Genomic DNA, 25,247 nt, shown 5'->3' with positions numbered 1-25,247 from the left:
CCTAATCTTATTGTTTTCTTCCAGGGCACCAACAGCTCTCTGCTGAGGACGACGGCGGTGCTCTCCATGTCTCCCCTGAACGTGAACTGCAGCCTGCACTGCCGGAGGGACATCGTGTCCTCTCTCGTCATGCTGTCTGCCTTGAACACTCCCGCTTTGTCCAATATAGGAAGTTAGATAATCGCTTTTTTCCTATACTCTTACTAGCTTTTTATTCTTACAAATTTTTGATTGATCAACATTGTTGATGAGCAGCCAGACTGTTGCATCAAACTTGTCAACTGCCATTATCAAATCTGTAACACGCAATGTTTCAGAACCTTAATCTTTTTCTAGATTTTGTAACTGGTTATAATGTGTAATGGTTCTACTACATAATACTATGATGTGCACCCGGATAAAAAGTAGCTCAAACCTTCATGGATAGAACCTCAAACAATCAAGCAAACTTTTCTGCTTGATGACCTGTATTTTTAGAAGCATCTTATACTGTCCCTTCTGATTCTTCTGATTTCAAAGTTTTTATAATTATTTCAGTTGTGATGTCAAAGGATGGAGTTAATGAAACCCTGACGCCGTGGACAACGCTTGTCAGACCCGTTATCACTCATTCGCTAAGGAAAAAAGGTACTTTTACACAATATTGGGTTTACAGTTTTCTTTGTTTACCAATGTAGAACAATTGAAACGAGTTACATAAAATGTGATGTTATAGTGATAGGAAACTGTTACGGCAAAGTTCTTTTCCTTATGTATTCATTTATATACTCTCTCTATGTACTCGGTTATATACTGACCCTATACACCCCCTTTTATACTCAACTCTTAAGTACTTCCTTCTTTATTCCCCTGATGTATTCCCCTTTATACTTTCTCATGTATTTCTATGTACTCCCTCTATAGACGCCCCTATTTACTTCCTTATGTACTGTATATCCGTACGTACTGCTCCGATGTACTCCCTTTATGTATTCCCCTCATGTACTTCCCCTATATACTCCCTTATGTTCTTCCCTATATTTTCCCGTATGTACTCCCCCGATGTATTCTCCTTATGTAGTCGCACTATATACTCCATTATGTACATGTTACAGACACGAACGGTCACAAGGAGTACCACAAGTTGGTGAGCTCGCTGACACCCGGCAAGGTGGACGTGGTGCTCAACTGCCCCGCCGGCTACTACCTGCTGCCAGACTACAAGCTTTGTTGTGAGTACTTCTTTTATTATATACTGATAATTACTAATGATATTGGTTTAATCTAACAACAAAAACGGCCAGTGACCGATTACATTTGTTTGAAATAAAGTGCATCCATTTGCTCTTCCTACAGTACTCCAATTATACCGACAGTACTTATCATTTTCCAAGCGATAGAAGCATGATCTATGATTTTATAATTAAAGTGATCATAGCACAGCATAATACTGAAATTGAGAACTATTCCATCAAAAGGTAGGCCCAAAAATAGTACCTTGTGGGAAAACGTTAGTTGAAGCTATTTGCATTTGAGTTATGTCTAACCTCTTAGGATTGGGAACCTGGTAAATTATCCTAATTATTTAGGATAATGAAAATTAAGGTAAATACAATTATTAGCATGAATATGAAATAATTTTATTCTTGCGATATCAGGACTAGGAAGCACAACCAAAAGCTTCGGTAATATCCCTGCTCATTGCTTAAGGATAGCTTTCTTTGAGCAACCTTCTTAACTTTAAAGCGTTCTGATAATGTAGATGGATTAATTATTGAATACCTGATACATGCTAGGATGCCCTTACAGTTATATGTTTATATGTTTTGCTCACGTAAGTTACGTTACAAGAGTAAAGTCGTACCTGATTACAAAATCTCTCTACAGCGTCATGCCCAGCGAACACGCGTTCCCTCCGCGGCGACAACACGTGCACGCGGTGTCCGCGCGGAACGCACGCGCCGCCCGGCGCCACCGAGTGCCTGGCAGCAACACCCCCGCGCAGGTATGATGTACGTACTCTATCTTATCACTACCGACGTTTAGGGTAGATGACAGTAATTTAAGGAGGAAGTCAGATAGGGCAGTCGCTCCTTGTAAAACACTGGTACTCAGCTACATCCGGTTAGACTGGAAGCCGACCCCAACATAGTTGGGAAAAGGCTCGGAGGATGATGATGAGTAAGGAGGTAAACGAGTCTGTAGAAGTAAGGTTGCTGAAATGAGAAGATGAGATATGATGATAAGAAACACAGGGATGAAACACATCCTACAAGGAATGTGTTAACTATGCACGTAGATAGATAGGGAGAGCCATACCGGAAAAAAAATGATAGGCTGTCTGAAAGAGAACATGAATGAAAACATATTGCGCCGACTACATAAATTAGGAATAGGGCTGCTAGAAGAAGAGGAAGTATTAAGATTCAGAATTTCTCCAGTTTCAAACAAGTCTTAAAAACTGAAAGCAGTAGTATAATATAATAGGCATATGCTAATTAATAGGCAGTCGCTCTATATAAAACTAAGTAGTACCTACTTACCTGGTTAGACCGGAGACCTATCTCAAACCTCAAGGCTACTAGATGACGATGACTAATCTAGCATCCCACTTGCAGTGGTGGTGGTACCCCCCCTGTGGTTACCTGGTGGCTTGTGTTGGCCTCGTGTTGGGCTGCACGGTCTGTCTGGTGCTCTCCGTCATAGTACACTTCGTCTCCAAGGAGCATAAGCCCAAGAAAAAGAAGTCCGTCGAACGGGAGCTCGCGAATACACGTAAGTGTTAATTCAAACTCAAATTTTATTCAAACATTTATTCAAATGAGGCTGATAAATCAGCACTTTTCGAACGTCAAAAACAAAAGACAGCCCCCAAAACGTCCCCCCTTCACCACTTCCTATGTGTTTTTGCTGGGAAGAAGAAGTGGCGCAACAAACTCCCCAGCAACACAGACATGTCTGACTGGTTAGGTTGGAACAACCAGAACAAGTCAAATTAAAACTAGCTTCTGCTAGTTTCACCCGCAACCCGTGGGAACCTCTGCATGAACGGGTAAATGGCTTCCTCGATAAATGGGCTATCTGAAGCTGGAAGAATTTTTCAAATCGGATTAGTGGATCCTGAGATTAAGGCGTTCAAGTAAACAAACTCTTTAGCTTTATAATATGAAGTATAGATTTTGTTTCACTTTCGTGAAAGCAGACCGGATGGACTTAAAATATTTTTTTATATACTGAGTGCGGGAAGAAGTATATAGGTATTATGAGTACATAGGTGAAACAGTTGGTTCATCAGTAAGAAATGATTTTTAAGGAATTGAACAGTGTTTCCAAAGACAGAATTAGAAACTTGTTTCGCTCTAGAAGTATTGAGTAAGACTTATTCAGTGTTTAAGTATAATGTTTGATTTACATGTCATGGCCAGGCCCCGTCACCACATTATGAAAGTTAACAAGGCAATACCCCAAAATATCTTTCTATTTTTTGCTGGGACAAGTGGCCCAACCACCCAGCAGGATTTCAGCTTTTTGATGGCTTTTCCTTTTCTTTTTAGATTACGCGATAACGATCGGGTCACTGCATTCTAAATGGGGCAAGAAATTACGAAAGCCGCTGAAACAGATCAGGAAACAGTCCCGCCGTTTATGAGGCTTTAGATAGAAAAAGAGAAATAGTTGGTCAACTCGTTTGCAGCAAAGACGGGGACGAGCGTGACGGCTGCGTTTGCGCACGCCGCGCTGGCGCCTCACTCGCGGCCGCTGTCGCCGTCGCGTGTCATACTGCCGAGGTTCTTCAAGCCGTCGCTTACGTCTTCGAGAGCTACTGGTGAGTTTGGTTTCCGTAGTCCAGAAAAGCTTGCATACTTAATATTTAAGATTAATACCAATGGCTGATAAAAGGTGAAGGAAAACGTCGGACTATAAAGTCTGATATCACTTGCATGCGCACGCGGTGATGAACGCTCAAGCCTCTGTGTTGGTGTATGCCTAGCAGTGGGATGATAAAAAAAGCTGATGATGATTTTACATTATAAATGCGAAAGTAACTCTGTCTTTCTGTACGGCTTTCACGCACGACAAAACTACTGACTCGACTGAAATAAAATACTACTACTTTTCATCCGGGTGGGAAAAGTAGATCCCTAGGGACGTAGGTGGAACCGCGGATAACAGCTAGTATCTACCTTATACGGGTGCAAACTTGCCTAACTATGTATTGACACCTTGACCTCTTCATTACAGATTCTCAAGAAACCAAGTTTGAACTGTGGAAAGAAAGGAACAAACCACCGCCGTTGCCGCCAATTGATTTTGACTTTTGAAACCGTCGCCATTTTGTATGGCTTGTGCTTGATTGACACTGACAGTTTGAAACGTCAGAATAACTTACCGAGGCATTTGAAAATTGCATTGAATTGCAAGATGGATTAATTAGTTCTAGATTTAGGTATTCGATCAATTTTATTGAGTCGACTGGAGTGATAGTTTTTTTCCGGAATGCACGGAGCATTCTTGGAAAAATATTTTCGAAACCTACCTTTTAAACATTTTTATTTCGCAAGCAATCTACGGTGATTTGATTGTCTTGTATTTCCAAAACCAAGCAACATTTCGCCTTGTAGATTGTATGTGAAAATGCACCTTCATCGTATGTTTTTTTTAAACAAATGTCAGTATTATTTCAAAGATTATTTTGTTAGACTGTCCGCCGTAAGTTCGCCCGTATTCTGCCTAAACCTTCTATTTATATATCTGTGTACAAAACTCTTTTGTATTTAAGTGTATTGTTATTGTAATACTTTTAGATATAGTATTTTAAGAAAGCGCTATAGTTATGGTATATTTTATAAGTATTATTTTGTTCTCCGCACTGGTGCTTTTGGTAAGTTGTAATAAAGTTCAGTGGTGTTACTTTGCTGTTTTATTTTGACACTTTTTTAAAATAATAATCTGGTGGTTTGTCTAATCCTGGCTCTTCCCGTGCCCCTGCAAGGCTGCAACCCACGGAGGATGCGGATGAATTGACGTCATTGATACATGCGTGGCTTGCTCGAATAGGTGGTTACATTGCTCGACGTTGTCGACGTGGTCTACGTCTCCACTGGAGTAAGTACATGCATGAATATGAATGTGAAGCCCGTGTGCCGTGGATTGCTGTGGCACGTGCATAGCCTTTCCGTGCGCCGTGCCACGCTATACATAGTCGAGGGTCATATTCATGTACTCCAGTGGAAACCTAGACCCACGTTGTAGTACACGCAGCTAAAATGCGCCGCGGTGGGCCGCACGGAGGAGGGAAGGATAGGTATAGGTACGTGACAAGTACTCCCTTATGTATAGCTCTCCCACCTATGTACTCCCTAACCGACTTGTTAATAGAGTACCTACATATGCACTCCCTATGTAATCCATTTTAGACTGTTCAAGTGAGACTTTGTAGGACTTTTTGACCAAGTTTTTGTTATCAATGTGTTCTATTTTTTTTCCTTCCAAATCGGTTACCGATTATACCGGACATGGGTGGGGAGCCTTATGGACTCTTTAAAGATGCTCCCCGGACATCGGGATGTCAACCGTTGGGACACCCAGGCGTCCCTAGGTATTTATGTAGCTTCTCACACTACCGAACATCTACTTTCTTCAATCACTCACCTTCCAAATAAAACGAACGTACTCCTCAAAATAACTTTATTGGCGAATTAAATACAACATTAGTCCTTCTTGAATTCGTCCTTCACATCCTTCCATAGCTTCCGTTTGTTAAGTCTCTCGAATATCACTAACGAGACGGCATCCACTGCTCTTTCGAAGAAAAACGTGCAAAGGGATGCGGCTAGAAAATACGTCGATGTACGCTTGAATATTGAGCGGTTTAAAGACGCCCAGATCGACATTTTAAAATCTTATTTTACGTCTTCTTTCTTGTGCAAGAAATCGCCTCATATGGTTTTTTTAAAAAGACGCTTTGGCTGTCAGATTACTTGTCATTGTAAATGTGTCAAACTATGGAGGCTAAATAGATACTCCTTGGACTTTTTTCAGGAAGAAGCATGAAGGTTTTATCACGAAATTACAACAAAGGCTTTATTGATGCCTGAATATTTATACATAGATTTGTCATTTTCTATAATAACTTGTTTTAATTATTTCGTCATATGGGTACCGTTTAAATTTTTTGTACAAGTTGTCACGGTTTCTCATGCAGCGCAATAGCCCCACAGTGATCCACGGTTTTGTGATAAGTTGCCTTGATTTGGTTTTAATTGTTTGCGAGTTCTTTGCAATGGCATTTGAGAGGTACGTCATCATCAAATTAGTAGCCAAATTTGCATCCTGACAATCCAAGATTGGCTGGAAGTTAATGTTAAGCACGTCCCTGTCTAAGTTTTCCATGTTAACTTTACAATATGTTTTGTTGAGATAACTTAGTCGAGTTCTTCTTTTACAACTCAGACCCACACATTCATGGTCTGTGGTCGCCAATTCAAACACAAAACATTTGGCATCCATTTTAGTTTTAATGACCATGTGATCCAAACATGTTAAACCATGTCGTGTGGGCAGGGTATGTCCGGGGAGCATACCGTGGCTTGCTAGCATATTAAGGTAGTTTAATGAGCGTGGGTCGCGATTGGTAGGAACTATATCTATGTTGATATCGCCACAAAGAAAAATATTTTGAAAGATTTTCAGGTTTGTAAGCAGTTGATCTAAGGAGTTGAGGAAATCGGAAGTATTTTGTTGACTAGGGGGGCGATAAATAGCAACGATACAAGTGTCTTGCTCCAGTTTTAGGACAAGACAGTTAGCAACAGAAACCGTGACTTCTTCGCAAAAGGTATTAGGGTGAATTTCCCGGGACCAAAAATTGCGTGGCATCGATGAAATCGGTACTAAAAATCATTGTTATAATATTCTTATATTTTTTTCTAAGTAGGTTAAATAGTAATCTATGTGTAGCACTAAATATTTTGATAATAGGATTAATTGGTCCTCCAAAAAAAAAAAAAACTCAAAATCTTTCATTGCCGTGTTTGTCCACACGTCACCTTGATATGTTCTAGACCTTATTGATGAAAATGTATTAGTTATTTATATTAAAACCTACTTTTATTTGATTCGTGAATAGTTAAAGTATTGTTACGGAATACATTTATTCAAATATTTAAACAATACAACAAATGGTAAATAAAAAATAGTTTGTCCCAGAACTATTATTCATCGCCATGTCCTAAACATATTTGAGAATATTGCTTTTCCTAAGGGTTTGCGTCCCTCCCGCTGTGCGCTAAATGTTGCATATTAGTGGTCGTCAAGTGTTCGACGTGGAATGACGCGTGCACGTGCAAGCTGGGGTCCTTTCTTTTCTCTTTTGAGCTTAGTGTAGGATTTGAGGGCGGAGATTAGAGAATCCTTACGTTTTGTTGATACAAAGTCAACAACTAAGGTTTCAGACTTAGCGCGGTATACATCTCTTATCTCCGATTCTAAGATTGGTGGTTCCAGTTCCAAGGTTGAACCAATATTAAAGAGAATATCGGTGAGTAAGTTCTTATTTTCGCCTTCTTGTTTAGGTATGTTTCGAATTTGAACAGTTGTTGAACGTATATTTCTTTCTTGCTGGTCTAGCTGATTTTCTATCAATGTTAATCTATTTCTATATAATCCTTGTTTTCTAGTTCTAGGTTTTTAATTTTCAGCAATAAATCATTGTGTTGTGAGGAAAGTGCATCAACAGATTTTTGGATATCTTGATTTTGGTTAGTTATAGTTTTCAATGTTTCGTTTAGTTGTTCGAACTTTTTATCTTGTTGTGCTTGAAAGTCGTCAAATAAATCTCTAATCTCGGAGTTAGTAAATGGAGAAGATGGAGAAGAGGGTGGCGTGATATCTCCAAAATTACGCTTAAAGCGTTTTGCATTAAAATAATTTCCATGCTGAGAAGTTGAGTCTTCGTTAATTGCTGAGTCAGAGTTGTAATGTATAATAGGATTCGGAGATTGCAATTTGATAAGTTGCGTGGAAGGCGGTGAGCGCTGCACTGACATCTTGAATTTGTCGATTAATAGCCTCTATGGTACCAGGGCCGCAGCGGCGGACAGAGCTTGCGAACACGCAGTCCGATCAAGCGTTGGTTTTGTGGCTGTGTGCGTGAGGGGTGTGTCCTTGACCGAGTGGGAGGAGCGTCAGGTGTTAGATGAACTCACAAAATATGGCCGTCTTTTTCGCACGCAGACTGGTCTCGCTCTGCCGTCGATAAGTGTCCTCGAAGCTATGCACTCCTAGTACTTCGACGTATTTAAATGGTTTTATTTTGAAATAAAACTGCGAAAGGATTTCTTCCAACACGTCTTTACTGGCCAGAGTCCGAGGGGGAAGGAGGGGGGGGGAAATCTATTTTTTCTACTAGCTTCTGACTAGATCCTTTACCTGGTACTAAGTAAAAAAAACTGCAAAATTCATTCAGCCGTTCTTGAGTTATAAGTAGTGTTGCTGACAAGACTTTCTTTTATAGATATTTATTTATATAAAAAAATATATCATATTTAATTGTATTGGCGCTGTTAAAAACCTAGCCATAAATAAATAGGAAAAATTCAAAATAAAACACAAATATCAGCAGATATGTATAATTTTAATACAAAATCTAACATATGTTCCGTACAAATTACTTTCTAGTTGTTTTACAAAATCTAAATACAAGTAATAGTCTTACGAATAATAATCAATTCGTTATTATTATTATATTTTAATGTTGCGGTGTTTAGATTCAGAAATATTGTTCTAGATTAAGTACAATCGACAAAAAATAATTCCTCAGACGAATAGCTCCATTTCTGAGTAAAAAATAAGTTTTTCAATGAAAAAAATATGTGAAAATGATCTTGTTATTAAAACACAATTTTACAAAAACAAAAATACAAAAATTACAGATATTTAATTGTTTTGTCGAATGTACTTACACAAGTACAAAAAGCTTAGTAAGACGAATAATAGTATTAGTTATGTTTAACCAAATACGACACGGCTAGGCTAATAGCTTAATTGGCGATTGAAAGTTTACAGATAACACTGATTATTTTTCTTAAATCGGACCAGTAGTTTCTGAGATTACTGTGTACAAAAAAAGAATATATTCAGCTATATTAGTGTACCTAGATTTACCATTAAGATGTTTGCAAAAGCTCAATTAAAAAATAAATAAAGCAAAATGAAACCCTTCTACTAAAATATTAGCTAAGCCGTGCGTAGTCGCAACAATTTTGATGCTGAACACATAGGTTGGGCATCTATAGCTCAACTGAGCTAAAATGACACTACATTTACACACACATAATATAAACGCAATACATATAAAAATTGGTCATTCGGTCACCTCTCAAGTATGAGTGTGTGTTCAATTCCAGGTCAGGCAAGTACCAATGCAACTTTTCTAAGTTTGTATGTACTTTCTAAGTATATCTTAGACACCAATGACTGTGTTTCAGAGGGCACGTTAAATTGGAGGTCCCGGCTGTCATTGAACATCCTTGGCAGTCGTTACGGGTAGCCCGAAGCCAGTAAGCCTGGCAACCAGTCTTACCAAGGGTTTACCCGAGCAACCCTTGGTAACACTGGGTTGAGGAGGTCAGATAGGACAGTCGCTCTTTGTAAAACACTGGTACTCAGCTGCATCCGGTTAGACTGGAAGCCGACCCCAACATAGTTGGGAAAAGGCTCGGGAGACGATGATTCAGTGGTTGGTTTGACCATAGATATAGAAGAATATAGTTTTTGTTAGTAAATACCAATCGAATGATTTCTTGAGTGTGTGTAAATGTGTCATTTCAGCTTAGACGAGCATAACAATATTTGAAACTTACACTGCCGTGCAAAATAATTAGCCCAGTTTTCTATAGGAATGTTTCAGTACATTTTGTTTTTAATTTTAATTAAAACAGCGAATTATTTTGCACGATAGTTTCTTGGAAATTTTATTTTTTTTTTATAGTAAGATTTTTCTAGCAAACTTAAGACATGATAGCCCCCATAAGACTAGGTTAATGCACCACTTATGTAAAATTTCAAGTGTATTTATATTAAAAAAACATTTAAACAAAAACTTTTAAACGTCTGTTGAACACTTGTCTAAAATATGCCAGACTATGACGTTGAAATAAGGTCCGTTTTGCAGCCACACTTTTTTATTTAGATAAGTGTTCAAAAGGTGTTTAAGTTTTTGTAGAAAGGCTGTATATTTTTGTTTTAATGTAATATCGACCAAAAATAAACACAATAAGGTCGAAATTCGATTTGCACCGTAAAAGAGTAATGTTTGACAGTTTCCAACGATATTTTCGACAAATTGGATCATACATGTCATTGGTCGATAGTACATAATTGTAAAAAAAAATCAACATCTGTAATTTTTCGAGAATTTCAGAATAAAATGCTTAAAAGATATTTTTCGACATGTTTGAACCAGTGAGTGTCGTATATGAAATCACTGAAGTACTCATTAAAGTACACTATTTTTCGTTTCCAAAAAATCATAAAAAGTGGTGCATTACCAACAAAGACATTATTTACTCAAAATGATTGAACATGTTTTTTTTTTCCATTTCCATCCATTTTATTTAACCAAAAAAACGAGTAAAGACATAGAATAAAACTATATCGTAAAATAAAATGTTCTTCTAAACACGTAAGTATATTTCGGTTAACTAGGTTTTTTTTTTCAAAGTACAGTTTACACTGGCTTGCATAAAAAATGGGCACTTGGACATATTATCACAGAATCAACTTTACGTCACATTTTAGACTGCAATTTAAGTAATAATACAGTACCTATCCATTAATTTTCAAAAATGAGTCACCACCCAATGGAATAGATTTACATATTATTGTTATTTGTATTTTCCATAAGTACATTCAGACCATCTTTCTAGGCTAATAAGTTCACAAAAATACTTTTTGAACTAGCCTGCCTTTACAAATCGCTCCATTACAAAAAACTCGCAACAATCCCAAATAACCCATTTTATTTGCACGCCAGTGTAAAACTGTACCTATTTCAATGCACGCCACTGTACCAAAGCATACCGTACAATATGTGCGTATAAGTACAAAAGTCTCTCACCTCCTAAACGCGACACTTTTCCACTTTATTTTGACGTTTATCTATGTATGAGTGGGTTACATTTTCCAATAGTTGAATTTCAATTTCGAAATCGCCACATAAGACTCCGAACTTCGAATTCCAATTAAAATCGGAGATCTTCTCTCCAAAAAACCATTATTCCAATCTCAAACTCCGAATTCCAAAAACAAAATTAAATTCCAACCTTCCAAACCCCAAATTCGAATCACAAATCGGAGTTTCAAACTTAAACAGACACAATTCCAATTTCAAACTCCGAGTTTCATATAAAATTCGAAGCTCAAACAAATCGGAGTTTCAACCCTCGCAAACACAATTCCAATTTCAAACTTCGTATTGTGGTAAAATTCGAAGTTCAAACTCGGAATCCCAATTACAAATCCGAGTTTCAACTCCCCAAAACACAGAATTCCAATTTCAAACTCCGAATTCCAATTACAAATCGCCGTTTCAACTCCGGCTTCTAATAAAATTCGAAATTCAAACTCGATTCAAACTAGCGTTCCGTTCAGAAATGCGCCCACATCACACATAGAGGTACCCTCAGAGCCAACAAAGTAATCCTGTTAGAACCCGCGCTACCGCTCTCGAGGAGCGGCCTGATGATCACTGAGCCTCTTCCACCTGGAAGGGAGAAAATATACATTTAGATTTTATGAAAATAAATATTTGTTTGTACCTTAAAGGGGCCAATATTAATGAACCGTTGTCACACTTAACTAATATAATAAAGAAGATTTTTTATTTGTTTGTTTGAACTCCAAAAGCTGTGAAAGTACTGAACCGATTTGTTTTTTTTTTCACTTATGGGAAGCTACACTGTACCTGTAGCACCGCCCAGGATGGAATAACACAATTTTACCAGTAAAACGTCACCATAGGCTACATTTTATCCGAAAAGAAGATTGTTCACCATTTATAACTGCTGAGCTAAAAGGAGTATACATCGGTGACCGATTTTTTGCAGGAAAAAATAGTACACACTGATAGCAATAGTGCATCCCACACAAAAAGTTGGTCAGAAAATCATAGTTAGAACGTCCGACAAAAAATCGCTCAGATTATTATCTGTTCTACTAAAAGTCCGACGGAGATAGTTTAGCATCAGTTAAGTTCTGCCATTACACATGCCACATTACTCATGTCGAAATTCTATCTCTTATCTGTAATGAAGAGATATATTATAGAAACCCCGTTAACCATCACTCACCTCAGGTTCGGGAACAGGCTCAGGTACCTCCTCATCCCTGACCCTATTAGCGTCCAATTCAATCACAGGGTCCGCGGTCGCCTCCGCCAAATTAGTCACCGACTTCGACTTAAAACATTGGAAGTCGACATGACGCGACTTCGCCTCCTCCTTTTCCCAGGACATGTGTATGAAGGGGCGTTGGACATAGTTGTAGATGACTTCGGCTCGTCCCCCGGGGCGTTTCCGCACCTTTTCTTTGTAAGTCGGGTAACCTTCGACGCCGAGACGGATTTTCTTTAGACCACGCTCTTTCATTACCTGTTTGGCTACGTCCCTGGAAACAAAAGTAGTAATTAATACCCCACCGCACCTGGATAAAAAATGACAATTTCTGACATGAAAATACATATAGTCGATCAAAAAAATAACAAACGCACATACTCAACCAGTTTCTATGAATTTTGAACCGACTTAAAAAAAATGAGGTTCTAAGGTTGATCGGCATATATGTATCGTGCATGATTTAACCTGTCGTTTGGCTGAACCGATTTTGATGGGGTTTTCAGCATAGTATTAGTCAGACTTAGAAAAAGGTTTTAGGTATACTGTTGAAGTCAGTTTTATAGTTAAATTTTTCAGTAAAAAGTTCAAATTAAACAGTTGTTTTAAGAAAAAGGGACGTTCATATTGTCGGTGTCACTCACCTATTCTCAATATACTTGAAGAACCTATACAGAGGAGTAGACAGCACGGTTTGGGAGTACTCGTCCCCCATCTGCGGGGGGTACTGCTCGTCCCACTCCACTGAATCGTCATCCAGTAACACTACTACATGACACTCCCTGTCCCCTCGCTGTGCTGACTCCACCATGAGGGGAAGTATCAGTCTCTCGAGGAAGGACTCGAACTGACGGCGGGCACCCTCGTTTGATAGCTCGTGGAGGAGCCCTCGAAGGTTCTAGAAGAAAGATAAATAAAATATTAGTATAAAATAGGCCAGAAAGACTGACTAGGCAGCCAGTTGTACTAAGCGGTAAATAATAATAATGGCGTCCACGGCAGATTTCGGCCACGGCGGCTGTTCTCATTTTTAAGGAGATCAGCCAGCTGCGCAGGACATGTTATAGTGCACGAGCGTTTGCTTGGGCACAGGTGCACTCACTATTCCTTCACACTCATAGCGCGATGGGACGATAATCCGACACGACCGGAAAGTGATCAGGCGCAGGACCGACATTTACGTGCTCTCCGATGCACGGGTGAATCAATCACCAACTTCCAGACTACGGGCTGCTTTGTGAAAATTTAAGAAAACCAACAAAGCGATCGAACCCGAGACCTCGAGCACAGCAGCCGCGCTGGCGACCATTAGACCAACGAGGCAGTCAAATAATAATAAAAATGAAGACTTTGACTTGCTTCATCATCATCATCGTCATCGTCTTCGTCGTCATCATCATCAAAAACTCACCTGGCACCTAACAGTATTAGCATCGAAAGGCACGAGCAGATAGTCACAGGCCTCCCTCAACTCCTGCACGGAGACAGTGGGGGGGCACCTGATGCTGCCCAGCCTGTAGTACTCCAGGATGGCTCGGAAGACGGTCGCTGATATACCTTCGGCGACCTCGTATTCGCCGCGCTCGTTGGGGTGCGTGAATTCTAGGCCTGGAAGAGAAGAGATAAATTTTTCGTTAGGATTTTTTTTGAATAGTTGAAATGCTGTTGTATTTCGTGTTAAAAATGTTATCGAGTTATATTTGAATAATAACCCATTTAATAAATAATTAAACAAATAAATTGTATAAGCCAAGTTAAACAAAAACATCAAAAATTGCTTTGATGTATATTGTTACCGCGAATCTAACAAGTCAAATAAAATTAACTTAACACTTGTCGATTATATTTCGCATTGCCCGCTAACAGTCGAAACATTCAACTTAAAAAAAAAACAAGTGTGTCCTTATGAAACTACTAGCTTCGCACATCCGTATAAGAAGTAGCCTTAATTCTTCCTTGATAAGTAGACTAATAGATTTATGGATGTTAGAACATTAAGAGATTTTTTTTATCAGTCTAATAATTTCCTGAAATTAGCGCATTCTAACAAACTCTTTAACTTCATAATACTACATCAAATTATTTTAATAACCGAAAACCTAATTCCCAAATCAAAACCAAAATCAAATTCATAAACTGTAAAGGCACCCTAAAACTTCAAGGGTTCATTCAATCGTTCAATCGTCCCGTCTGGTCCCGACCGGAGTGAATGACCCCAGCTGGGAATCCGAGAACGGTATTGCTACTCATGAAGAGGTCAGGGTATAAGTTAGGGTTCTTTGACCAAGAGATGCAAAAAAAGTCTTATGTGTCTGCATAGTGTCTCGTCTCGTCGGTCAGGGGTTTTTTAGGACCTTAATGAGTCAATTTGTAAAAAAAAAACTTTCGAATTTAAGGTGTCAAAGTCAAAAATGTTTATTTAAACTAGTTTCTTTCACTTTTTCACGTCAAATTCACAAAAGGACAGCACCCCCAAAACGAACCCTAGTAGTTCACCACTTCCTAGTGTTATGGCTGGGAAGAAGTGGTGAAGAACAAACTTCCCAGCAACACAGCTGTCTATTGTAAAGAAAACTAAGTATATTATTTTCAAAAAACTTCCGATCGGCCAAAACACTCAATCGAAAGAAATACCCTTCACTTTGATAAGAAAATAAAGAATAATAGGAGGTTACAGACAAAAGAAAAAATATCTGTTATAGTTGAAATTGAAGGTCCCCTTTTTTAAGTAGGTCAGTAGCTTTCAAAGATTTATTGCAACTTTGCAAGGAGACTAGAATCTCTCTAGGGCAATAGTCTTATAACCTAAAATAGGACTCAAAGGACATAATTTCAGTTTTGAGTTACATAAATATTCAGTGGTTTTCGTTATAAGCAAAATTTTATGGTACGTATCATGGATAGCGCAGCGTAGGACGTCCACCAACGAGGTGGATAGACGACCTTATAAAGGTCGAAGTCGACGCTGGATGCAGGTCGCCTCCAACAGGTATCTGTGGAGATCAAAGGGGGAGCCTATGTTCAGCAGTGGACGTCCTATGGCTGAGATGATGATGATCATGGATTACGTATATGGACGATTTCCTTCGTGTTTCGGAAGGCTGGGTACTGGCTGTCATTTGACATCGTCACTCTTTCAGGCAGTCTTTACGGGTAGTCAGCAGCCAGTAAGTCTGACAACCACTTCTTCCAAGGACTATCAGGTTGCCCGGGTAAAATGGGAGATCATTACATACACATAGGGGAGGAACATTGGTTCATAGTTCTACATCCAGTTAGCCCAGACTTCGGCATATTAAGGCTAAGAAAAAAAATTGAAATATTTTCTACAACCCAACCCAAATCAATTTTCTTTTTCAAACAACCCACATTACGTTATATTCTTGAACTCTTGACCTGCAATGAATTCCCTAAAGGCTGGCATAGCCTCACCTACATAAATGTGTTACCTACAAGCGATCGATCTGCCTGCAAGGCTGGTTGGAGGTCGGCTGCAATTGCAGACGTACTTTGCAAACATATGTATTTCAAATGACACGTTATAGAGCCCCATGTAGTAGGATCCACGATGTCTACATATCTAGTCAAAAGGCTTTATACTCTTAAGGCTCCAAAGAGAACCGATTTGAAAAAATATTTTACTGTTAGGCTAAATTATAGTACGCGAGTAACATAGGCTACATTATATCCAGGTACGGGCAGTAGTTCCCACGGGATGCGGGTGCAATCGCTTAAAATAGGTAGAACACTAATATTTTAAAGGTTAATACGTTTCAACAACGATATTCCGTCACAGAAAAAAATGTCAAAATTACGAATGTCAATTTGCAAAATCCCAAATTAAACCTAGGATGACAATAAATTCAAAAATCTACGATCTACGTGAATAATTTCATACACAGGATTTCTATCTACTAATTTAATCTACATGTCTACTAATATTATAAACTGGAAGTAACTTTATCTGTCGCTCATCTATGTAACTTCTTAAAATATATTTTAGAGAACCTAAGAAAATATACTCTTTAAAAATAAACTTTTTATCCGGCAGCGACGAAGCTTTGTTGAACTGCGACAATTAGCTCTCTCGATACACGGGTAAAACCTCAAGAAACATCCAAGTATCTCAATGAAACAATGCCCTCTAAATAACAAAAGGTTTCTTAAAGACTTTCCCAATATACCCCGGGCCCGAACCCTAAGGTTATCGACCTGGACTCCATTCAGGGTTCAGCAGGGTGAACGCCCAGACTTCGCGCGTAACTTGAGAACGATTTTATACCTAATAAATGGGGTGTGAGGGAGCGCCCTAATTGCGGGTGTTGCAATTTCTAGAATATTATGGAATTGTAGATATATATCTTTTAAAGTAAATCTATACTAACATTATAAAGATCTACCGTCGTACAACAAAAACTTTTAAACTTCTGTTGAACACTTCTACATATCGCATCTAAAAAAATGACAAATTATGACGTAGAAATAAGTGGCTGCAATATCCATTTTGATTGGCGTGCACTTGGAGAGGCCTATGTCCAGCAGTGGACTGCGATAGGCTGATGATGATGATATCCATTTTGCAGCCATATTTTTTTAGACAAGTGTTCAACACATGTTTACATTTTTGTAGGAAGACTGCTATGTTTACCATTAGATGATCATTGAGAAATTCTGGTTTCGTTGGAAAAAGCAGGTTTTATGAGGTTTTACGAGTTAATCTCCGTACCTACTAAACCGATTTTGAAAATTCTTTTCTGAATAGGAAGCTACATTATTATTACTAAAAGCTACATTATTATTTTGCGATGCGACCAAAACGCAAACACACGGTATAAACCGCGCGACGAAGCTAGTAATTATTTAAAAAAAAATGATTATTTATGATTTAAAACTAAAAAAATCAAGACCAATACACGAGCATCTTTTTATGACACCACCAATCATAAATATTTTGCAACTGTCAAAATATCGTAGCGTTGAAATCGCTCGTACAATGGTTATGCAATTAGACCGACGCTTACTACATTCGCATACAATTAGCAATGCTAATAGCTATTATGTAATTAACTTGATATGCGTGGTGACAAACCATTATTTGAGATAAACTGTTTAAAATAATATCAAGATCTATCTTGTGTTCGGGTTCACCCGCGTACCGAGGGAACTATTTCGTGCAGCCGGGCAAAAAGTCTATGGCTATAAATGCAATCAAAATAATAAAGGAATTCTTTACTACTGACATAATTTTTCAAAGGTCTGAAGATTAGCGCGTTAAAGCAAGACTTTTCAGGTTTTTACTAACACCAAATATTAGTCTTTACCCTAAAGGCTCCAAAGCAAAAAATGCTTTGCAGCTTTATAATCTGAGACCAAATACATATTTGATTGTTTGTTAAAAGGGTTCAAAAGCACTGAACTGATTTGGAAAATTCTTTCACTGTTGGGAAGCTACCCTATCCCCGGATGACATACGCCATATTTTATTCAGATTTTTGAAGAAGTTCCCCCGAAACGCAAGTATTAGTACAGATTGATAAATTCAAAGGTAATCTTAAAATTCGACTATTTATTATAAATACAAGCTATGCAGACTTTTTCACACCAGACTTATAATATTATAACCAAGCGTTGAAAAAAAGTCCTTCGCTCCCAATCCCCTAAGGTCAGTGGAACTCAGACCTTACTCCTAACAGTTTAGAGTTCAAAGTTACAGTTCATTCCCACAGGTTGTCTGGGACGATGCAGTCAGACAGATCAGTTGTTTTATATACGTATTCCAGACGCGTTTTATATAATATATATGTATAAAGAGGTATTATAGCATCTGTCTGCGGGGTGGTGTCTAGATCGTTACGAAAATGAAATGTAAAATGCATCTGGGGTAGCATTTGACTTTAAAGTCGCGACCAACGGGGCTGCGGGATTGTTCGCGCGAGTTGCCGCGGCGCTGGTACATAAAGGGCTTAAGAAGGAACATGATGGGTTTTAGTCAGTAAGAGTCTGACACTCCCTCATGCTGCTAACCCACAACGGCAGGGGTAATTTGATGATTTCCCATAAAAAAAAAAAACAGAACCCGAAAGACACCAAAGAGGAGACGAGACGAGCGGAGAGATTTTTTTAAAGCAAGTAATAGAATTGTTTTATTGACAAATCTCCTCTCCGTTCAGCAAGAGTAGAGACAGCGATGCAGAGCGGAGGAAGCGATGGTAAGTAATTTCCGCAGCTAGATAAAAAAGTAGCCCATGCCCTTTTTCAGGCACTACCTATATCCCTTCCATTTAAATCAGTAAAGGAGTTTTGAGGTGACCGCGAATCAAACAGACAGAGTTACTTTTGCCTATCAGTGAAGATTTTCGTAAGTTTAAATTCAGTTTTGTCAAAAAAATCAACATACGACTTTTTCCAAAAATTACTTAGCTCAGAATCACATTGGATTTTCGATAATCCCAATCCGATTGGTTACAAATAGACCTTTAGGCTTCAGGTCTCTCAAGACGAACCTTTAGACATAATTGAAACCTTCTAGGGTTACAATGTTACAAGCTATTATTAGAAGCGAAGGAAAAAGTCCAAAAGCTAAATGGAAATGTGCGAGGGCGGACAATTTGACGTGGGGTTGGAGCGGGTTAATCCAGGGGTGGTTAGGTAGTCAATTTTGTTTAGTCACTTCTGCTAGTGGTTTCCCCCGTCGTGTGAGAACCTTTGTACAGAGATGATGTGGGATACATAACATGGGCATTACTGCTGCGTTTTCAGCGCAGTCAAACCTTGAGAAACCGCTAGTCTATACTAATTGTACGCTAAGAATCAGACACTACTGAACCGATTTGAAAAAATATTTGACTGTTGGGAAGCTACTAGCTAAAAAAAAATATATTCGAGTGATATAGGCTAAATTTTATCCAAGTACGGAAAGCAGTTTCGCGCGGGTGAAACCGCGGGAAAGGGCAAGTTCCATAAATGTATTCATTAACCTGCAATTTGAAGCCGAACCACGAAATAGGGTTGGCGATCATTAACCCTGCCATTTACCTCCCTAAATGGTGCTATTTTGAGCGACGACTGAAAGACGCCTTTGATTTATCTATATGCAAAAACTTAATAGTGTTACTACAGAAAAAACTTGCACTTGTTTAAGAAAATTCTTATTAATGGGAATTTTCTCCGATAAGACAATGTGCATGTACATTTACACACACATGTAAGGCTCATCCGCTTTCGTAAGATAAAACATCTATACAATCTAATGCATCGGGACGACCAGTCTAGGCATTAATGTCAAAAAAAATATCATTTGTGACTACATCTATTAGTACAAACAAGTATATCACGACTATCTCTACATAAATTTTAACATACATAACTACTAATTACACAATCAAACAAAACACAACACATTTCCACTGTGACGTCTTAACGTCATGTTGACAGTTTGACATACGTCATTACGTCAAACGTCAGTCGTGCGTCACTTGTGCATGTAATTCCACGTGCATGTCAGAGGTCATGCATGTAAGCAATGCATGTTATCTTGCGTTTTATTTTTGTTACATATAGATGTTAGGATTTGCACTGAGAGAAAATAATAAGACAAGTCATGGTGGCCTAGTCTGTAAAGAACCAACCTCTCAAGTATGAGAGTGGGTTCGCTACCAATGCTGCAAGATCTAAGTATGCATGTAATCTCTAAGCATATGTATGTGTATTTTGGACACCAGTAACCGTATTTCGGAGGGCAAGAAAAACTGTGGGTCGCGGCTGTCATTTGAACATCTTTGGCAGTCGTTACGGGTAGTCAGAAGCCAGAAAGTCTGACAACCAGTCTTAGGGTGCTTACATAAAGAAACAGGTTTCCGGTACAGACAAACCTGTACGGGTAGGTACCGATCAGTGCAGGTGTAATATTTCACTACTATTCACTCACTTATAAAGAAACAGATAAACTACACTGGGTTGCCCGGAAAACTGGGTTGAAAAGGTCAGATATGCAGTCGCTCCTTGTAAAACACTGGTACTCAGCTGCATCGAGTTAGACTGGAAGCCGACCCCAACATAGTTAGGAAAAGGCTTGGCAGATGAATTAAGGGGGCTATCATACAACAAACGAGATGGCGTTTTACAAAAAATATGTCCCATTTTTGCATGAGATAAACAATGCATAAGAAAGTATGTAAGTATATTAGATATTATTAGGCGCTTATCTTTGACTGTCTTTTTCAAAGATAACCAGGTAATCTTTTCCTCAATACCAGTAATCGATAAGGGAATCTGTGTCAGTGTTCTACTGATAACAGATAAATAAGATTGATTGTTCCGTTTCTTATTAATGCTATTGTTTACAATGATGTTATTTTGAGGTACAATAATAGGACCCGTTTCTGTCAGGGCTGCGGGATTGTTCGCGCGAGTTACCGCGGCGCTGGTACATAAAGGGCTTAAGAAGGAACGTGGTGGGTTTAGTCAGTAAGTGTCTGACACTCCCTCACGCTGCAGTGCACCCACAGCGGGAGCCGTCATTTGATGATGACAAAATAATGGGACCCATTAACTACGGGTCTTGCAATAATTACTGTAAATATGATAAAGAACAAAATTAGTAAACATACAGATAAAGTATTTATGAGTTACTAGCTGTTCCCTGTGATTCCACCTGCGTCCCAAGAAAACTACTTTTCGCAGCAGCGGGATAAATAGTAACCCTCGTCGTTTCTTTCTATCTTAGAACCAAATGTCATTTGAATCGGTTTAGTAGTTTGGCGTGAAAGCGAGACAGGCAGATACTTTCGCATTGATAATAATGATTTATTTAGATCTTCCGAATGTAAATATAAATCCCATTTCAGTCTCTTATCTTACCAAAATAAGATTACTGTTAAAGGTTAACATAAAGACATACTTTCCTATAACATTTGTAAGTATTTCTCTGAAATAGATATAATATAATGATTGATACATAATGATCGATCTATTCTAGATTTATCTAACCGCATGATATAACGAGACGTCTATTTTTAACCTACAATGTCAAAAAGTACACAAAATAATTCGTGACAGAACATTTAACGTTATTTTTATTACGTACATACATACTAATATAATAAAGAGGAATCATATTTTTGTTTGTCCCCTAAAGGCTCCGAAATTACAGAAACATTTGACAAATTCTTTCACAGTTAGAAAGCTACACTCTTCAAGAGTAACATAGGCTATATTTTATCCCGGTACGGGCAGTAGTTGCCACGAGACGCGGGTAAAACCGCGGGAAAACTGCTAGTATACAATAATAATAAACATGTATATTTATATACCTGCTAATTGAAGCTAAAAAAATTGTTTGTTTAAACGCATATATTACTGGAATTGTCAAATCTAAATAATTTTATTGAATAGGACTATTGTATTGGTTGGCTGTTTCACCGGTTTCGAAAGTGAGAACTATTCTGCCCACCTGGATGAAAAGTAGCCTATAGCCTTACTTGATAAATGGGCTATTTATCTTTGAAAGAAGTTTCTATATAGGTCCTGTATTTCCTGAGACTAGCGCGATCAAACGAAATTCTCAGCTGTATAATACTCGTAAGTATACATTTATGGGGTTGAGGGGATTGGTCGAAAGAGTTACCGCGGCCCTGGTACATAAAGGGCTTAAGAAGGAACATGGTGGGTTCCAGTCAATGAGAGTCTGACACTCCCTCACGCTACACCCACAGCGGGAGCCGTCATTTGATGAATTCCCATAAAAAAAGTATAAGTACGGTAGACTGCACATCAGTGGTAACTCTCATGCAACTTAACTCAGTAGTAATAAGTACGATTTTCCTATAAAACTGTTACCACTGACCTGAAGTTGACTGTACATTTATGTACCAAAATAGCAAATAAAAAAATATACTACCAGCTTTATACCAAGAAATCCATCAATTAAAAACAAAAAAGTAAATATTTACAAAACACTAAAACTGTGTAAAAAACATATTTTTCTTGCAATCCGTGGCAGAGTCAACAATAATTTCTATGACCATTGACCCTTCTGACCTAGAAATATGCTGACTCACACCTGACTCAAATCTTCATAGAGAAATTGAGCAATATAGTTGGAAGTTGCGGAAATGAACCTTATTACTGGTAATTATGATTGATTTTCTGTTGAGATGCTTGTGAGTTGTGATGTTTTGGTACCGGTAAAGTATGTATTGGTGGTTTAAGATGTGAAGGTGGGTATTGCTAATTGAAAATTTATGACTTTATAACTATGGTTTTAATATTTATAATATTTTATCTCATTTGTTTAAGACTATTAAATTTGGGAGTCATATTGTAGCTTACTGTGGAAACTGCATGAAATACCGTTCAGCAATTTTGCGGCTTAAACTTAGAGAAAACAGACCAACAGAATTAAAAAATTATAAGTAAATATTGCTGAGTTTTGCTTTATTTAATAACTGATTTCTACATTAAACAAGATCGGAACAAAGTAAATAAATGCTAATAAGAATCCCTACTAATATTATACATAAATGCGAATGTACCTCTGTCTGTCTGTCTGTTACGCTTTCACGTCTAAACCACTGAACTGATTTTAATAAAATTTGGTACAGAGATAGAATTGACCTTGAGAAAGAACATAGGATAGTTTTTATCCCGGACTTTTGAAGAATTCTCTTGGAAACGCGATATAATCGAACTCTAAGCGAGCGAAGCCGCGGGCGGAAGCTAGTAATGAAATAATTTGAAAGTATGTCTGAAAGTTTAAATAACCAAGTGCATTTCTGAAGATAGCAAAATCTATAAATGCTTAATACTAATTTTCAATTCCATCTCAATTCCTGAGTGATTATTCATAGAATTAAACATGTTGATTCTTGGAACGTATGACTAATGATGAGTGAAAGTATTTTGCATGTTTCTAACAACCATTTCCCAGTATTCATGGTAATTACAATGATTCTACAGTAGGTAATTGCTATAATTAGCATTCATAATGGGATTGGAAAATATTGGTATTGTGTTGCCCGGGTAACTGGGTTGAGGCGGTCAGATAGGGCAGTCGCTCCTTGTAAAGCACCGACCAAAATATAGTGGGGAAAAAGGCTCTGAGAAAACTTGTTGACTTGCTGAATTTTTAACCAACTTCAAAAAAAGGAGTTTCTCAGTTTAACCTCCTTAAAGGATGGTTGTTTATAAGTTTGTGTGTGATTATCTCATGTTTGGCTTAGAGTGGAATGAAAAAGTACCCATATATTTATAAGATTTTTCTAAGTCCCAAATCTCATGTACACTGTTTGCTTCACTTTGACCCATGTTTGGCTGATCCGATTTTGGCGAGTATTTGTGACTTTAGACTTTAGAAATATTGAAGAAGTGGGATTTATTTTTTTCTAAAAAGATAATTAGCAGGATTAAGAATAGAACTAAAGTACCCAATTAATAAAACAGAATTGTAAGCACAAAATGGTAAATAAAGAATTGTTTTGGTCCGAACTTGCTGGGATTTTCCATACAATTGTTAGAAAACAATTACTAATTCATTAATTGTACATTTTACTATCATTTGTTTTTCCTAATATTTCTATTTCTCTAATTGGTCTTTAATTTAATTGACCATTTCCATTTTAACTCTCATTAAAGTGTATTGTTATGATTTTAATAGAACAACTCAGAATATAATATTTTTAACCAACTTCCCAAAAGAAAGTTCTCAATTAAGATGTTTGTTTTATACTTAATACTGTTGAAATTGTCTTTTAAGTTCAAATGTTTTTGAATTGCAATTATTAAAAGTAGTCAAAATTCACTAGCATTAGAAAATTTGTATTTGAATTACCTACAATCTACTATAAAACATATTTTGACAAATGTGCAGATGGCTAACAATCCCTTTACCTACATAGAAATATGTTACATAGGGATTTTGATAAATAAACTAGATAAACACTAGAAATAACAAAAACAGGATCTAGAAGATAATCATGTTATTTCTATTTACTATTTATTGCAATTATTGTGCAATTGGAATGTACTTTGTCATTGTTTTTCTTTTTAAATAAGATTTACTTACACATAAGTATATATGTGGCTTATGTATAACTGTTGCAATCTATAAAGTTTATTTGCAAGAAACTCATTGCATTGCAACTAGTTTAAATAATGAATCTTTACAAGAAATAAACCAAAACAAGAAAACATAAAAAAGTTTTACAACAAAAAGTTTTGATTTGCTTTTAAGACCAAAGTGGCTTTATAAACTGTTGCCTTTGCCTAAGAACACTCCACAGTAAAAAAGCAACTTGAAAACTGGAAAATCCCACAAAAAAAGTAAAATAGAACTTACCAGAACTAAACATTCTGCCCAACATAGTGTTAGGATGAGCTGTGAACTGCGCCGGATCCACCACGAACCGCGTATTATCCACCACGAGCGTTATCCTGTCTTCTCCAAGCTGGTTTTGACTCTTCGGACCATTTCTTGGCGGTTCCTGAGCAGTAGACGTCGAAGGTGTAGGATTATTCGCGCTCAAATTCTTCGGCGGCATCGTAGGACGCGTTCGGATATTCGGGCCAGTGCGCTTCGATAATCGCTTGCGACGTTCCTCGTCTCTTCTGTACTCCTCCGTATCACTGCTGCTGTCTGGGTAGAAGAACGGACGTCTTTCTGTCATGGCCTCAGGGCCCTGTGTCTGGGAGTCTGACATAGGCGAGTGCTCGTCACCGCGAGCCCTTACATCACGGTCGACGCTCCGCTGTACTCGCGACGGTGACCCGTTACCGGAGGCCGTTGTAAAGTTTATTATAATTCCACTAAAATAAAGAAAGGATTTTCGCAAAAACGTCAACGTAACAAGTTTGACAGATTTGTAGGTTTATTGCTAGCTC

At 37.9% G+C, this 25,247-nt stretch overlaps 2 protein-coding genes across 9 annotated transcripts in view; one reads left to right on the top strand and one right to left on the bottom strand.

Annotated features, from left to right (window-relative positions):
* Positions 1 to 4,881, top strand: part of LOC110376175 (uncharacterized) — a 30,018-nt gene extending 25,137 nt beyond the window's left edge. For 5 of the 8 annotated variants that reach the window (XM_064042018.1, XM_064042019.1, XM_064042020.1 and 2 more), the window contains 7 exons: positions 25 to 172; positions 538 to 627; positions 1,095 to 1,211; positions 1,867 to 1,991; positions 2,598 to 2,754; positions 3,674 to 3,805; positions 4,222 to 4,881. In XM_064042018.1, the coding sequence (XP_063898088.1) occupies positions 25 to 172; positions 538 to 627; positions 1,095 to 1,211; positions 1,867 to 1,991; positions 2,598 to 2,754; positions 3,674 to 3,805; positions 4,222 to 4,301 (849 nt within the window). In that variant the 3' untranslated portion in view covers positions 4,302 to 4,881. Of the gene's footprint in view, positions 1 to 24; positions 173 to 537; positions 628 to 1,094; positions 1,212 to 1,866; positions 1,992 to 2,597; positions 2,755 to 3,533; positions 3,806 to 4,221 lie in introns of those variants that run through there. The other 3 variants (XR_010277850.1, XR_010277848.1, XR_010277849.1) reach the window with 3 other exon arrangements.
* A 3,714-nt stretch (positions 4,882 to 8,595) lies between these two features.
* On the bottom strand, positions 8,596 to 25,237 carry LOC110376192 (BTB/POZ domain-containing protein 10). The gene is made up of 5 exons (XM_064042024.1): positions 24,706 to 25,237; positions 13,783 to 13,979; positions 13,016 to 13,269; positions 12,330 to 12,645; positions 8,596 to 11,743 (listed from the first exon to the last, which is right to left on the bottom strand). Exons 1-5 carry the CDS (start codon positions 25,064 to 25,066, stop codon positions 11,726 to 11,728), a joined length of 1,146 nt encoding a protein of 381 aa, XP_063898094.1. The 5' UTR covers positions 25,067 to 25,237; the 3' UTR covers positions 8,596 to 11,725.
* Positions 25,238 to 25,247: the final 10 nt, after the last annotated feature.

This window comes from Helicoverpa armigera, chromosome 27 (assembly GCF_030705265.1).
Source record: "Helicoverpa armigera isolate CAAS_96S chromosome 27, ASM3070526v1, whole genome shotgun sequence".
Taxonomy (NCBI): Eukaryota; Metazoa; Arthropoda; class Insecta; order Lepidoptera; family Noctuidae; genus Helicoverpa; species Helicoverpa armigera.
This window is presented reverse-complemented; position numbering and strand designations above follow the sequence as displayed.